Below are 17,184 nucleotides of genomic sequence, written 5' to 3' on the forward strand. Positions count from 1 at the left end.
ATCTGGAATTCAGCTAGTTCATCCTTTCAGAAAAAGAACAGTTAAACATGGTGGTGGTAGAGTGATGGTCTGGGTCTGCTTTGCTTACTTGCTGTAATTGGGGAATCCACAAACGGCTCCTTTAGAACGTTCTCCTAATGGAGAACATCAGTTTGTGACCTTAACTCTAAGCACACTTGGGTTATGCAGCAGGACAACTATCCAAAGAACACCTCCATTCTGAACCGCAGTAAATTAGAGTTGTGATTCTTATGGGAATCATTTCTTCCGACACACTTTTATTTAAAACCCCCCAACCCTGTTGAGTTAAAACAAGAGTTTCCTCTACTGTGATGGAAACAATTATTTAGGTTTCCAGGCAACTGTCATGCGGAATTTAAGTGGACTTTTGAAATGTGGCTAAAAAGCATCTACTTTCCATCTACTGGTTCGGAGTGAATCAACCAGGCTACACAAAGCATAAATTCATCAGACGTTGATATTACGCATGGATGTAATAAACAGGAAGTAGATGTTGCAAACTAGCATGGACCACACATCTAAAAAAGATGAGAGTCCTGATCTCCATGGTGAAGGTTTGGACTTAAAAATGTCTGCGTTTTGTGCTTCCAGTAAGGCACAGACCCTTTTCTGGATCTGGATGGGAGCATCCCACCACATCCGTCCCAGCTTAGAGTACCTCTCACCGGCCACTCTAGGCTGCAGCTCTCCCCTCTGTCATGGAGGTTTGTACTTTAAAGTTTTCATTTTCTTTCTGTGCCTCTTTTAAGCCACCAGACTCACCAGTGGATGGGAGCGTTCGTTACGTCCGAACTTAACTGGCAAATGTGTTTCCATCTCCCCTTTAGCGCTTTAACTCTTTTTCAGAAAAGCCTAAAACCACCGGAAGCGAGTGTTAAAGCCTTTTCTGTGATATTGTGGTAGTTTTTTTTCAAATTTTGCCATTTTCTATCAGCATTTTCTAATGCGACACTTCAAAATTTATTACAAACACTCGATGGCAGTCTTTACCTCTACGGGTGGCAGAAGCCAGTACGAGGTTTAGGGGCCTGGTAGCTTTTCATATGAGGCAAGGTTGGTTTGGATAAATTTCTTTCTTTAATGAATGAAATCATCAGTTGAAAGCTGCTTTTTGAATTCACTCTGGTTATATTCATCAGATATTAAAATTTGTTTTGATGATCTGAAACATCTGGAATAATTGGACTCATATTTTGACACTGAGGCGTAATGTAAACCAATGCTCTCTACGAGAAATATCGAATCACAGTCACATCATAAAAATCTAGGAAATCAAACATGAATTAGAAGATTTCAAAACCTTTTTTTTTTTCTTTTCAGTGGATGGATTTCCAGGTTGACGTTGACGGCTGCTGTCTGTCCCCACGTCAAACGTGTCACTTCCACCTCTCTAGTCTCTAGTCTCTCCCTCTCTGTGTGTGTGAGCATGTGTGCGCCTTTGGAGACAGACGGTTTCCCTGTTGGATACGCGCTCCATTGCGAAGCACTCTTGCACACGCCATCACTGCCAACACTGCTTTTCTTTTTTGTTCCCGGCAGCAGAGCAGCACTGACACAGTTATACAGGTTCATAGAAGAGGGAATTCAGTCATCGTTGCCGTAGGTAACAGCAGCGAAGCAGGGACTTCCAGCCAGTCCAAACATACGTTGAAGTCGGCTGCCTGTCCTCCAGTCAGGTCGACCCCGCCCGTTCCTCATCCCGTGCTTTGGAGTTGCAAAAGCAAATAACTTTCAGGTTGGAAATAAAGTAAATTTGTTCTGGTCGTGCTCATGGCACGCTGCTCTATGCAGTTTCTCCCTCATTTGCATTTTTCTTCTATTGCTTCTGTGTAATTGTGTGATTTATTGGGATTTTTTTTGTGCATAGCTGCGGGAGTGGAAGAAAAACGATACATCTGCATCTTTTTTTTTAAATGTATTTTTATTATTATAAACATTTATTTTACATCAGGGTAAAAAAAATACATCACATTACTCATTACATTAGTGGTAAAAACATAAAGCAGGGAAATGGGATCCAGAGCGCGTGACGTCACGCTGCGTTGTAATGTGTCTGTAAGCGTCTTTAGAGGGGGTCTCAAGTGGTCCCCCAGTGGTTCTGGTACTCGCCTTATGAAAGACCGGCGGTCCACTGTGCGTGCTGTTCTACACGTCATGTTGCGGACATGACACGGCAGCAGCCGAGTGGATGAAGGTGTCCTGGTCAGATGAGTCCAAAATGAAGCTTCTTGAACAAACAAAAAAAGTCTAGTTATGAGAAAAAGATGTTCGACAATGTACTTGCTAATTATAATTAGTAATAAATATACAGCTTACATCTATGTGATTGAGTTAATAATCACGTTAGAAATCACGTGATTGATTTAATAGAGAGAGGGAAGACTTGTTTTGTGCGTTTTCACGGCCTGAGGACCAGATGTGCTCTTTAGTTTGTTTGTATGACATTTGGTGCTCATCCCAGGAGGCAGCAGGCTAGACAGGCCTGGGAGTGCTTTTTTTTTTAAATATGTCTTCCATGACTCTCATGTTTGCTCTCAGTTCCCTGCCACATCAGAGCTTATTGTTCACTGAACAATATTACTTTCCCCATAATCAGCTGTGGTTTTGACCTTGAAAGGAATATAGTTTCCACTACGTGTTCGACTCCCTTTAACTCAGCCTATATTCCATATATCTTTGTGCAGACGAGATTGAGTAATGGACTGTGCACTTGTTCTGTGTGAATGCAGACATGAATCAAGAATTACATATTTTTCCAAACAAATCTGGATGAAACTAAACATTAACTTTGTAAAATTCCAGATTTCTAAGACATAATCAAACAAATACTGCCTTCAAGGGTGTCGTGATGCATGTTTTTTGATATTTATTTATAAAATAAGCTGTAATGTAGAAGGAGCATCAGATGAAACATTGTGTGTGAAAGCAGACAGGTGTTATGGAACAAAAGTGCTGACTTGGCATGTAAGCTTACGGTTAAAGCAGTGCATTTATCAAACAGTGGCCACTGGTTGTTTGTGCTTCATTCATTCTGTAATACTCTGCTGTCGTTTGCAGAAAAAGCCGTGTTTCCATTACAAATGTGTGCAACATTTAGTTCATATTCCTCTAATGTTGAACAAACAGAGTGGAGAATATCCAAACTGGAACTAACTTCACCGCAGTGTCTGCATTTGCTTCAAACTGCATTATCCCCTCAGTTGGACATTCAAGACAGTACTGTAGAAAATCTGCACAAACTGAAATAACACTTTGCATAGCCTGGCTGATTCACTCCAAAATCAGGCAATAAATGGAAACACCTTTCTTACATTTTCCTGTTTTTTTCCCCCCCAGAGATTTAAAAAATTCTATGAAAAATTGCACGACCGCTGAATGGAGACATAGCTATTGTTTTCACCAACGAGGCGTTTACAATAAAAAGCCAGAGTGAAGTTTTCTCTCTGGAACGTGTTTGAAGAAAAAGAAAAAACGTTTTCATGTGGCCAGAGCTGGAAGCCGTTACTGTCGTGTCGTATTTCCTTGCTCCTGACCTGCAAACTGACAAAACTGAGCAAAGGTGGTGAAACAAAACCTTGGAGAGAATACATTTCTAGTTAGGAAAAAGGAGAAAGAAAACAAGTATCAACAGCCTATCCAGCTCCCAAATCTGTTTCCTTGCTAACACCTCGGAAACATTTCTGCTGCCAAAACTCAAGACTGTGAAATTCCAGCCTCCGAAACCACAACAGCCATCTGTGCGGCTTTGTTGTGACTCTGCTTTTTTTCATCACCCATAAATGCCTCCTTTATCGTGGAACACAAACATTAGAGAAAGAAAAGAATGATCCTGACACAAAGCGCAAAGGTAAACAGGTTGCGACGTCTCTTGTGATGATTAATGCTGCAGCTGTGAATGCCTCGCAGCCACCGAGGGCGCCCGTTCATGTTCCTCCCTCTCCGGGGGTAATGAATGAAACGCTCCGAGCTTTGTGTGTTGTTCCGATTGCGTGTGTGTGTGTGTGGGCGCGCGTGTACCTTACAAATCGCACCGGTCGCTCGTTTTGTCGGCCCTTGACGTCACCAGAATCCCAACATCCTTTATCGATGCTGCCAAGTCTCAGCATGCATGGGTCAATTGAAGTAATCTTATCGGTTTGCAGACAGTCCACCTCAATCGCCCAGGGCAACAGACGCTATGATCACTTGTCACTCTGAAAGATTTGTGAGAGACTAAGGGAGATTGGCAGGTGGAGGCGGTAGAGGTGAGAAGACAGAGGGAGTCATTGCTAAACAGATGGAAATGCGCCGCCGGCAGCGGGGCGGCGACAGGCAGCGGGTCTGCGTTGGCATGCCGGTACCGTGAACACGGCTCTGTCTGCAGGCTGATGGACAGCTCAGAGTATGCGCCGTGCTCTGACTGGCTCCGGGGCTTTTCTGCGAGCCGAGGAACAAATCGATGCAAAAAGAGAGAGTTCATTCACAGCAGCCGCTTTTCACCTTGAGGGAGAAGCCGAAAACACACACACACACACCCCCACTACTACCCCCACACGCGCACACGCCTGAGCGCACAGAAACAGAACAGTCACATTCATCAAAATAAGCTGTGTACTGGTATCTAGCAATAGCAAACTCAAGTTAAATTTGTTTCACAAGTACACTGCCATGAATTAGTTTTACCTGTTGAATTACTTTACATGAGATCAGGTGTGAATTTTTTTTATTCTTTATTTTTTAAGTAACAGTAGTTAGTTTCACAACATGATTTTGACTTCCGAGATGACTCAAACGCAGCATTAGCCATGCTAAAAATCTTCCTCCGTTAAGCCAGGCCGTTACCTTCCTACACAATTCCACTTGATTCTCATCTCCCTTCCGTCTGGTATTTCGCCCATTGATTTTGATTTCTCTGGTTACATTTCAACCAAACCAACCAGCGAACAGATGTAGGATTTGTGAACAATGATGTTTATTTCCTACACAGCTTTAGAATTGTAGTCTGCCTACCTAGGTTAACTTGGCCATTACCTTGCTTTGCTATGAGGGCTGTATAATTATATGGATTCTACAATATTTAATGATTTTTTTCCCCCTCGGAAGGTATCGATTTTTCATCTGCGAGTATCGATACGTTAAACCATAGGAATCCATAGGCTTATACCGTCTTTTTAACATGTCTGGTTTGTGACAACGTAGCAGCAAGACTCCGCCTCCCCCATTCTCAATTTAAACTTGTGCTTAAAGTGCACATTATAAACTACACACCAGTTTTTAAATTATGTTAATAGGCCAGGTAAAACTGGAGTTATGCTGAAATAAGTAAACCATATTTTTCCGACTGTCCGGCTTTTCTGGTTATGTGAAAGGGAATGAGCTTCCAAACGTAAAAAACGAAACGCAACATTAGATTCCTTTGTTTTTGAGCCCATCATTATTTATCATCAATAAATAATGATGGGCTGTATTTTGTTGCTAAGAAACGAAGTAAAGTTGCGCATGTAACCGTGAAAGAGAAGCGGAACTGAGTAGCGGCGAGAACGGAGTAGCGGCAAAAGCAGTGAGATCGCGATATTGATGCAAAGTTTGGACATCGGAGCGACTACTGGCATCCACTTCGCAATTTGTTTTTAGCTTAGTGGTTTCTGTTCTGTATATAAAGGATAACCTGGAGAATGAACACGCAGCATGCAGCGGCGCTCTGTTTTGAGCTGGAAAACGAAGCGGTGAAACCCGCAGCCGGAGTCTGGGCGCGGTGAGGATTGCCAATCGATCATTCTTATTAGCGACTGACAAAGAGTATCAGAGACTGAGAGTACGATGAGATCCTGGCAGTCTGAGAGGCAGCTACTCAGAGGTCCAAGCAGGGGACTGGCGGCGCTGCGCAGCTGCAAGGAATCGATCACTACGGGGTGAGGCAGAGCCACTCCCCCAGCAGCTAGTAGTAATCAGCTTACAGCCACGGCTAACTCCGGGAGCCAAGGCAGAAAAAGCCTTTTCCTTAAAGTCCAAAAGACTTTTTTTTACTCCAAAACGCAGCCACAGTATGTCCAAAAGAAAAACATGAGTGCAATCATTTGCATATTGAGAGTCTACAGAGGCTGATAATCTCCCCACTCAGCTCCTAGATCACTGTTGAAACTTTGAGTTTTATGTCAAACCCGCATGAATTAAATGGCAGAAACTAATTTTCTCACTGCATCTTTGATTCATTTTGTCCAGCTGTAGACTGTTAGACTCTGTCCAATCAGATTCAGGTATTGTGTAGTTGGTGCTTTTAATCAGTTTTCAGTTAATTAAATCCAAGTCTATAGAACACAAAATGTCACTAAAATCACTCAGTCCTTGTAAAATCTTTCAGTAAATCATAAAAGTGCATAGAATCGTAGCGAATTGTATCGTTCGCCAAATATCGTGATACATATTGTATCGTGATCAGGATATTGTATATCATATTGTGAGATTGTTGTATCGATATACCTCTATTTGCTATTCCGCTCAATTAAACTTATTATACACAAACAGTCTGGGCTTTCTCCCGTTTACTTGGATTCCCTCTGGTAGAAATTCTACTGGCCCAATCAATGAACAGATGGAGAAACTATGAACAATGGTGTCTATTAAGAATTGTAGTCTGGCTGTAGTTTTAGCAATGGCAGCGGAGGAAGCGCACAAAGCCATTCAGTTCATGTTGGCCACACTTCCTAATATTAAATTAACATTAACAGTCGCCTAGTTTGGCTCGGTGCCAAACTTCTCTCTGTGTGGTGAAGAATGGTTGTTTACAATGCAGGTAATTTCCAGTAAGTTTCATATTGTCAAACTGGTACATTAGATACGCAACGGACAAATTTCAAAATTCAACAGAGTCCAAACCTCCAGGTGTCATAAAGTTGTGTGAGGAGGCGGTGGTGAGGTAGACGCTTGGAGACCCAGGTAAAGATGAATGATAGTTTTAATGACTGAATTAAACCAAAAACACAATCCAGAACCAGGCAGCACAGCTTAACGGAAACTAAGGTTCAATGCTGGTAGCGACAGGTTAAACGACTGGACGTAAACAGCAGAACGGACAGACTGGGATCACATAAGACAAGGACCCGACAGACACGCTCAGACACAGGTGACATTAAATACACATTAGGTAATCAGGGAATGAGACACACCTGGGAACAATCAAGGGGAAGACAGGACAACACGGAGACTCAGAGACACAGAAACTCAAAATAAACACACACAGAACTCAAATCCTTACACCAGGAAACAATCCGTTCTCGATAACCGAGACGCCAGACTCTATACGAAGCAAAGCGCAGAACAAAGGTCTGGTTTTTACCAGGATAATATAGGGTGGTAGTTTGGCCAGTCGGTCCGTGTTGGCCGCGTTTCCCAATATTGAACAATTAAGGTGGGAGTGTGAGGAATGGTTAAGATCTTTTATTGCTGACAAAGATTTTATTCAGCTCAACATCTCAGTGGTGAATGGTTGTTTTCAGCTTACGCAAAATCTGATTAGCTTCATAGCATAGCTGACGCATTACAGCCATCAGGCTAAATGTTAATGATTGGTTATCCAGTTGCTTCAAATCTCCACAGAGTCCATGCCTCCAGGAAGGGCCCAGACCTTCGGAACAAAGTGAAAGGTTGAACAAGAGGCCATATTTTTTACCAGGCTAGTGTCACATATGTGTACTACCATGTTAGCTTGGATTTCTGCAGAATGCGTAGACAAATTTAGTCAGAAAACAAGGAAATTGAAGGGCCTGGGGCAGATTGGTAGCTGAATTCCTGCAGTCTGCATGGTCTCCCACTGTGGGTTGCCGATACACTGAACAGACGTAAGAACAAGGACGGCCGAGAAGAGATAAGGGCGCATGCATCGTGTTTACTCTGATATGCCAGCGAGTCTGAGGGCAGAGCAACAAAGGAGCCAGCACTCGCTTCAGGCAGATTAACTCGCAATGGGCTCATCTTCATTCATCGCCCCGCTTGTCGACATGACGCGCACACACACATTCACAAAACACAAACACACAAAGGGATTTTAAGAGCTGAAAAACACAGATGTTTGCCCTACTGCCAGTGCTGTTCTTTCATGTCGTTAAGAAAGGAAAGTTGAAAGTGTCACATCGGAGCACATTCACACAGCAGTGCAATTTTCAGAATATTTTGATGACTGGACTTTGCACTTGTCGCGAATTGCATCTTTAGGAGAAAATAGCTGAAATCATGAAGCGTGAGATTGAAACGGAGTGTGTTTGTGTTTCCTTTGTTCCATCAGAGGGGCGTTTTCAGAGGTGGTCCTGGCCCAGGAGAAGCTGACCGGCCGCATGTTCGCCGTCAAATGCATCCCCAAGAAGGCTCTGAAGGGGAAGGAGAGCAGCATCGAGAACGAGATTGCCGTGCTGAGGAGGTGAGAGCAGTCACACCGCCACACACACATCTACTGGTTACCGGGCAACTGTGGATCTCCTCTGTTACTTCCACGCAAAATACCCCCCTGCCTCCATACATCCATCTATACATCCCTCCTTCCCCTCCCCTGTCAGCCCTCACCCCCAGGTCACCACGATCCACTGCTGAAACACACATCACACACACCAGGCCTGTGAAGCTACGCAAACACAATCATATCAAAGAAAATTGAGTTATTATTTAATTATTTTTGACCTGTTGTGCAGAAGTTTGGGGAGAACACTTGTAAATTTTCTTTTAGTTTTGCAAAAAAATAGAGCCGTTAGACTTATGAGCAGGAAACAGAGCCAACAAATCTGTTGTTCTTTAACTTGAAATGAATGAAATTTTGTGACTTGCTGGACTATTATGTTCTGCAACTTATGTTTAAATAAGATTAAGATATTTACGGAAAACAGAAAAAAAGTCAGAACTTAACAAGTGGACCAAATCCGCCTAAAGAAAACAAGGATATACATTTTTACTGAAAATAATAAAATCTAATATTTTATCAAAGTATAATGAACTATATTCAATTAGTAGAGTTCTGAATCATTACAAATATATTATATATATTTTTTGTAATTATTAGTTTTACATATACTTTGCCTTTTCTGTGTTTAAAGATGCATCAACATGTATGGTTGATTTATGCTTGGTTGCTTACGGTGTAGTGAATTGACTTTTGACAGAAGGGGTAGATTATATGTTGTTGTTTACCTCCGGATATTTTGCAAACGCGCACAATGCTGGAGGATGAAAAGACAATTCTTTTACTGGCCGTCTATAGCCGCGCTGTCGTGGTAGAACAGCCCCATTAACAAAATGAAACCTGCAGATGTAGGTATCATCAAATTAAAAAAAACAAAAACAGTTGAAGAACAACTAAAAACCACTCATACTATTCTTTTATCTCGCTTTTATCTCGTGTTGGCTACACAACACACAGACCTGTTGCTATAGCAACTAACTGACAACAACTCCACTAACGTATCAGGATCCAACACCAAAACACACGCAAGCATTTCCCACACAAAGAACGGAACATTCATTCTGTTACAGTATTATGTTTTCAGACTTTATGTTTATTTTCCGATTATTAATAAGTGATCATCTGAACACAGTAGTGCTTGATTAGCTCATTTAAACACCTGCTCTACTGATGATGTGTCAGAGAGTTGGTGTGTGTGGGTTGCCTGTTTTTTTTTAATGTTTTTTACTTATCCTAAACACACTCAATTTCACATCACATCTAATGTTAATATTGTCAAAGTCAAGCTAGCAAACAGCTCTCCCTTGCTATTTTTTACATTAAATATTTTTTTCTGCCCTTGTTATCTAGTTGTCGTAGTGTTGACAATTAATAGCAATAATGTCCCTTTTTATTTTATATATAGCGTGTACTTTAAAGATTTAGCGTGTCATGTTGACAACTTCACACTTAAACCAGTAGTAGTCATCGTCACTGAGCAGATTTCTGCTATCCAGTAAGAAGCTGGATGGCAGAAATCCAGCTTCTTGGATTTCGTTGCGCAAGAAGGGATCTTGCGCAACGTGTCTATATAAGATTTTCTTTCTCCCAACTACTCCTTTCCATTCAAAATTTTTGTTTATATCGACGTGTTCATTTTAAACTATAAATGAATTAAATAAACAAATAATTAAATAAATGATTGTTATTTTAATATGAGGCATGTTTTTGCACAATGAACCTGAATAGCTGTGGGAACAATTCAGGCCTCATATCAGAAATCTGTTAATTGTGAATGGACAGAGCATTACGCCTGCCGAACCTCCAATTAGGGCTGAGCATTGGGGACAAAGACGACTCTCCCTCACCACCAGTCCCACTGCCGTCAGTGTCACACCAGCCGCTGCCCGTTGCACATCCTGGTGGCACCGTAATGACAGCAGATGTCTATGTTAGCAGCAGAAAGTGGCCCCAAAGGCAACGCCAATGCGATGTGTAATTTCAGCTTTTGAGGTTGATGCCGGGAAGCAACACAGCAACACAAGCGCCACGGCGATTACGAACGCCTGAATGCAGCTCGTATTTGTGTGTGTGTGTCTGTGTGTTGATGTATAAAACCGTGCAGAGCAGCTTATGTTTTGACACATATCATATGCTGCTAGTGTGTGTCGGTCTTTAGTCGTGCGGTTTGACTCTGCCAGACGCAAGCTGTTCTGCTTTTGTGCAGAATGTGTGCGCCTTCAAAGACAAGGAGTTTATTTTTCTCTCGTAGCCCCAGGCATCAAATATAAATTTAAAAAATCTTTCAAATCACTGTTTAAAGATTCCAGTCTGTGAGAAGAAATAATTATTTCATACTTTATATGCTTCAAATAAGAGAAGTTGATGAAAAATTTATTTTTACTGGTATCACTAACATGTATTAATAAATCTTGAAGTTTTTCACAAGTTGATTAAAGCTACAATTGAGCATATTGGACTGTATGAACTTTCTAAATGTGTGCAGAAGATTGGAATTAATTGGATTGGTTTGAGTTTCATCTAAACCCATTTAACTGGGCTTGAATTGGACCTTGTAAAACGATATGAGAAATTATATTCTCTGTAATTTGGTGCTCTATAAATAAACCCGATTGTATCAATTAGGAGTTATAGGGATCCAAACACACATCTCTGCTGTGTGTGCATGGGGTTGTAAGTATGCATTAGACTTATTTACCAGACACATTGGGGGAAATATTAGATTCCTTGTTGATTTTGAATGTTTCCCTCTGAGTGTGTGTGTAATTTTATGGTGGTTCTACTTTAATGTAACAATAACAGCCGAAAATACATAAAAAAATATATAATTTGAGAGTCACTGAGGGGAAATTTTGGCTCAAGTAGATTCGTTATCTATTCATGTGGCACACAGATCAATCAATCAGCCAATCGACTGCTGGTACTAATGACCTCCGCTTAAAAAATACCTTTCAACAGGCTAAATATGGTCTTTAGTGGAGTTGGCCCTGAAGGAGGCTTTGTGTTTGCACCTTGGCGTCTGTCCCCTCCGTATCACAGCCAATACAATCTACAACTTGAGTCTTGGGGTTGAGATGATGGGCCTTGCAAAAATAGGTAGTTGTACTGTACTGTACTGTACTGTGCCAACACTATAACTCCTATCTGTCTCCACATCATTGTTCTGGGTTCATACATCATTCCATTCAGTTCATGAGCTCTAATACTTTCACTTTTCATACTAGAAGCAACCCATATAGTTATATTGGGTTACAAATCAACTCAACAACTACTATTAAAATCATTGATGTAGAGATATAGAAGGTTATCAGGGTTCATTATTAGTCCAACTGAGACAAAGAGTAAATGAAAGGTACAGATAGACGCTTCTCTATACAATCACAGATAAGTATTAAAGTGATGCACTTGTGTATGCTGTGACAATAGAGAAGTATGATGCATTAAATATGCTGTTACTAATTTGTCTCTGCAGAGGGACATTAGAGAAAATTGTAATTGCTAATAGTAATAAGAGAGCAAGAGATGCTGACATTCATTTCGATAAATGAATGTTATTACTGCAAATGGTTCAGAGCGTCCCTATGTGCAGTGTAAGACACTGGGTCACCTTTGGAAAACCTAATGGATTTCTTTACAGCTCTAAACAGGCAGATATTATTTTAACTCTATAAAGGACAAAAGCTTTGCTTTTTAATTCAATTCAGTGCATTCATCTCAAGGCAGTTTACAAGGCAAAAAGATCCATATAATGTCTAATTATTAAGATTTCAAGATGGTCCAAAATTAGTTCACATGAATCCTACACACAATTCAAACACAAAGACGCATTTACTTACATTTTACACAAAGTGTAATTTAATTCATCCAGAAGATATTCACACACCCTCACTTTTTCCATGTTACATTATGTTCCGTTTCCCTTTTAAAAAATAAAATCAAACTACCCGCTGTTGACAAAGTTAAACCATGTCTTTAAACATTTTTGAAAGTTTATGGTTTTATATAACGGGGTCCATAATTTCATTTTCTACACTGTGGTGGATCCAAATCAAAAGACTTGAGACGAGACTTCAACTTTCACGCTAGTGACTCATAATTTAATTCGGTCTTTAGCCAATTGGCTTGAAAACAATTTTCTTTTTGAAATTTAGTTCCTTTTGGTGGTTGTTCTGGCAAACAAAATCACAGAATACACTCTTGATTTTACATAATTTTACTTTGTGATTAAATTTGACCATATTTGGTGTTAAGTTTGTAAATATCTTTTTCTTTTATATACTCATTATTATCTTTAAGAATGGAGAGATTTCTGTTCTTTCTTTAAGTATGTGTTTCTTGGAGTGATGGAGTGATCATCTTGGAGTGATGATGATCACTCCAAGATGATCATCACTATAATGATGATCATCACAATAAATAAAAAATTTTTTAAAAATTATTTAAAAAAAAAATAAAAAAATAAAAAAATAAAAAAAAAAAGAATTAACAAGTATTCTAAAATCGGGAGCAGATACTAGATGGTCTGCAGCAAGAGTGATAACTGACGTGGCAGAATAAACAATGGATGATTAAGGGTCGAAGTTTATTCAGCAGAGACAGAGGAACTGTACATGAGACCACGGAAACGCAAGACACCTCATTGTTCTGTGGGATCATCAGTTCCTGCATCATTTCTACAGAAGGAAGTAAACAAGAACTCTGAACAATGCACTCTACATGACGGCAGCTTGTGGGTGCAACATACCTGTGATTCAAGAGAACAGAAGAAACAGCTACTCTATGTGATTAACTCAAGATAATCAAATAGGCTATGTAACTAGGACCGCCCTAAGGAAACAAAAAGAAAGGGTCAGACAGGAGCTGTTTTAGAGCGGGTAGGAGGTTGCAATTGAAGCATGCTCCTGTCTGTTCTCCTTGCAAGTAAATCTTAAACTCACTTGTCTCTTTCTTCTTTTTATGGGTGCTCAGATTCTTCAAACCTAACATTTGGCTAAAACTGGAGTCAAGTCTGGTACGTCTTGCCTTGGGACTCGACTTGGCACCGTCATGTCTTAACTTTAGAATTGACTTAAGACTTTGGTGGATAGACTTACGGCTTAGTTGTGACTTACAAAAATCCCTTGGTCCGAGGTTTGTGTTCAAGTATCAAAGTCTTTTACTTGCGAGTGGTAGTATGATGGAGTGGGAGATGAATAAACAGATTTGGATCTTGGCTGCTGTAGCATGAGTGCTGCTCTGGCCAGGTACCGACTTGGGATCCCACAGAATGAGGTGGAGAGTCACTAAGTGGAGGGGTCTTCACATTTCCATCCTGGACTTGTTACATCAGGCACTTGATTGTAGATAAGTGGAGGACAATGAACCAAAAGCAGAGACATAATGATATCTAATTCCTGGTGAGAAATTTCTCAAAATATTTGTCAAGAGAATTGTCTCCAGGGGATTGAACGTCCAACCAATGAGTCCTTCGTTGGCCAAGCACTTGGGGATCAGTTAGTAATTCAGTCGGTAACCATCCAGAAGTCATGACGCACTAGAATCATTCCTACTGAGATTAAAAGATCTCAGAATAGCTAAAATTATCCATTCTACCGAGAGAAAGAAACGAGAGTTATTGGAATCAAACAAATGGTTTAGATGTGGGGTTTAAGAGATTTCCAAGGAGATTTATTGGTCTTGACTTGCTCTGACCCAACTGTTGTTTTTTTCCCACTCTACAATCAGGACATGTTTGATTTCCATACTTATTCAAGAAGTCCCAAGAAGAAAACAGGTGAAAAAAAACATGACAAGGCTGTAACTTCCCTATCAGAACAAATGGTTGGGCGTATTTTGGAAGTGCTGCCATGCCAGTTTTTCGAGACAGAAACAGACTATAGAGCTCCTCCACAACAGCTGTTACAGGAATCCATGAATAAGAGCAGCTCATAGCAACATGGAGCCTGAAATGTACAAGAGGCTTTTTGTGAATGGACCCTGACTCTGGTCTGCCGTTACACCCAGTCTGTTGTCTGTAGCTCTTCATTGTCCTGGGCAGGGCTTAAATCCACGCATTATCACCATTCAACCTGCACTCGTCTGGGTGTTTGTAGGGGTGTGTGTGAGTCGTGTCTTAGCTTCGTGGCTCATCGCTTGCCTGCTGTCACAGAGATCATGCACTGTAATAGGTCACCTGAGCACCTGTTGTGAATGTTTGGGTTAGCGTGTCATACCTGGGGGAATTGCCTCTATTTACAATGCAGAAGATGATCAAACCATGCGCCCACATAAATTCAGTCGTGATTTTACCAGCAGTAAGCTATTAGGGTAACGAATGTGCACCACATACACACACACACGCACCTACACATACACACAGAACTGTTTAAAACACCCTCATCATGCTGCTGTAACCATGGAGAGTTTGAGGGAGGGAAGTTTGAAGAAATTAATCCAGGATGAAAAGATTTTTCATTCCGATTTCAAAGTGTTTGCTAACTGGGTAAGTCAAAAGAATGAAAGTGCAGAAAGATTTCAGCTTAAAACAAAATCACAATCTACATTTAAAGCTGCAGTATGCAGTATCTTTTATTTTTTTTTTAAATGTTTTACATGTTGTTGATAATCTGTGAAAAGATCAATCTCCTCCACCTTCTCCCTGAGCTACTATTGCCGTCTGTTTTTTGTCGGGAGCAGTGCATTTCTTCAACTAATCAGAGCCAGGAGGAAAGTCTTAGTGCTGTCAATCAACATCCTGTACTCGCTGCCGGATGTGCTAATGGTGGAGAAGCAATTTACTATTACAGGAAAACTGTTTAACCGCCATCATCCATGGGCATGCGTTCACAACAAGCTGTGTTTCAACAAATGTGTAGAAAAATATTTTTATAAAAGTTTTCATTTTTTGTACATTCTACTTTGTGAAACCACCATTTTCTCTACTTCCAACTACAGCTGTTTTGTGGTGCTTCTCTACCAAATAGGCACATCTAGAAATTTTAGCTATTCTTTGTATAAAAGTTCGAGCTCAGTCAATTTGGATGGGGAGCTACTTTAAATAGCAATTTACAAGCTACTGAACAATTTCTAAATTGGATTTAGGTTTGGACTCTGGGCCATTCTAACAAATGCAAGGTTTGATCCAAGCTGTAACATTGTAGTTCTAGGTGAACCTCTGAAGTCTTTAGCAGCTTCTACAAGCGTAAGGAGGACAATTCGACGGATATCATATGAAATAAAGAGCTTTATTATTGGTTTGTGTTTGCTTTGCAGGATCAAGCATGAAAACATCGTTGCTCTGGAGGACATCTATGAGAGTCCGGACCACCTCTACCTAATCATGCAGCTGTGAGTTAAATTTCATCCTCATTTTGGTGTGTGTTTTCTCAGAGGTGGTGCAATCAGTTGATGTGTGTGTTGGTGGAGGGGGTCTTCCATCTGTTTTAGTCATGACTGAAATTTCCTTGCACCTATGTCTTTTTCCTCCTTTGCGTTTATTTTGAGGAACATTCCAAGCATGTCCCATTTAGATATCTAGGGATTTGCTGAAAATAAAGGTAAAATTGCGTCTGGTTAACAAATGGGAGCCTTCCGCCCTTTGGTAGAAGGTTAGAGCTGCTTACGCAGGAGGAGAAGTTGTTTTGGAGGTTTGACACTGAAGCTGGAAACTGTTCTATCAAGTTCAGGTGGAAGTCCCGTCTGAGGATTATGTAAGCATAGCTGTTTACAAGTCATTGTCAGCGGATTATCAGTACAGCCACAGCATGTCTGGGTTCCAACGCCACCTTTCATAAAATCGAGAAGTCCACCCTCACAATGAGGGGTAAATAAAGGTTGTATTGCACTTAAATAGTGTACAAAAAATATGTTTTGTTCAAAAACAAAAGCTGTGTCTTCATCAGACCCATCTTTTCACATTGATCATTCCCTCTACTATTTGACAATTTTGTTAATCTTTTTGCAATCGTATTGATTAGATGGAAGGAAATTTTCTCTTTTATGTCTTTTCTGACTGTTGAGAGTGACGGGTTCTTTCACTGACCGTTTCATTGGATATTTTTTTCTTGAGTACCTGTTGCATTTTCTGTGACTCGGACAGTCTTTACGGTGCAAATCAAATTTTTTTATATCACTCCTTCAGCCAACTGTTACATCACCTGAAGTCCTTCTCTTGACGATCCTCCAAAGGTTGTGGCTTTAGCTAAGCTGATAAGCTTCAATGCTAAACCCAGTTAACCAAGTATTTCCGTTTCTAATGCGGATCCTCCCACATGGTGTTTCCAGAATGTCTTGGCTTGCATTACAACGCTATAGGGTCAATGCAGCGTCCATCAGAAAATCAAGTGATGCATCACTGGACAACAAAACCCAGAATGTTTTGTTGTCCGTCATTGTGTTTCATTTGGGTCCATGCGTGCTCTCCTTTGTTTTCATAACCGAGGCTGCTGTTGTTTCCTCATCGTGATTTCCACTATCAGAGAGATAATCAGGGTTGTACATGTTCTGATGTCCGGATGTTTCCAATGAAAAGCTCTGGAGTTCTGTAGTGAAACAGTTGGAGACAGAGAGCATATCTTTTTGTCTTCCATCTCTACGTCTTCTTTCCTCTCCTGTCTCTCACCATCTGTCCCTTCTTTCACTTCATTGCTTTTCTCTTTCCTTTTTTTCTCCTCACACCTTAGTTCCGTCTCTATCACCTCATGCTTTCCCTCTGGCTTACTTGCATTTCTTTATTACTTGCCATGTTCATTTTTGTCCCC

The 17,184-nt window shown here is 40.7% G+C and overlaps 1 protein-coding gene across 1 annotated transcript in view; it reads left to right on the forward strand.

Annotated features, from left to right (window-relative positions):
- Nucleotides 1–17,184, forward strand: part of camk1da (calcium/calmodulin-dependent protein kinase 1Da) — a 59,572-nt gene that overhangs the window by 19,706 nt on the left and 22,682 nt on the right. The window contains exons 2-3 of the mRNA XM_028044098.1: nt 8,282–8,413; nt 15,698–15,772. Coding sequence (XP_027899899.1) covers nt 8,282–8,413; nt 15,698–15,772 — 207 coding nt within the window. The remainder of the gene's footprint in view (nt 1–8,281; nt 8,414–15,697; nt 15,773–17,184) is intronic.

This window comes from Xiphophorus couchianus, chromosome 17 (assembly GCF_001444195.1).
Source record: "Xiphophorus couchianus chromosome 17, X_couchianus-1.0, whole genome shotgun sequence".
NCBI classification, from domain to species: Eukaryota; Metazoa; Chordata; class Actinopteri; order Cyprinodontiformes; family Poeciliidae; genus Xiphophorus; species Xiphophorus couchianus.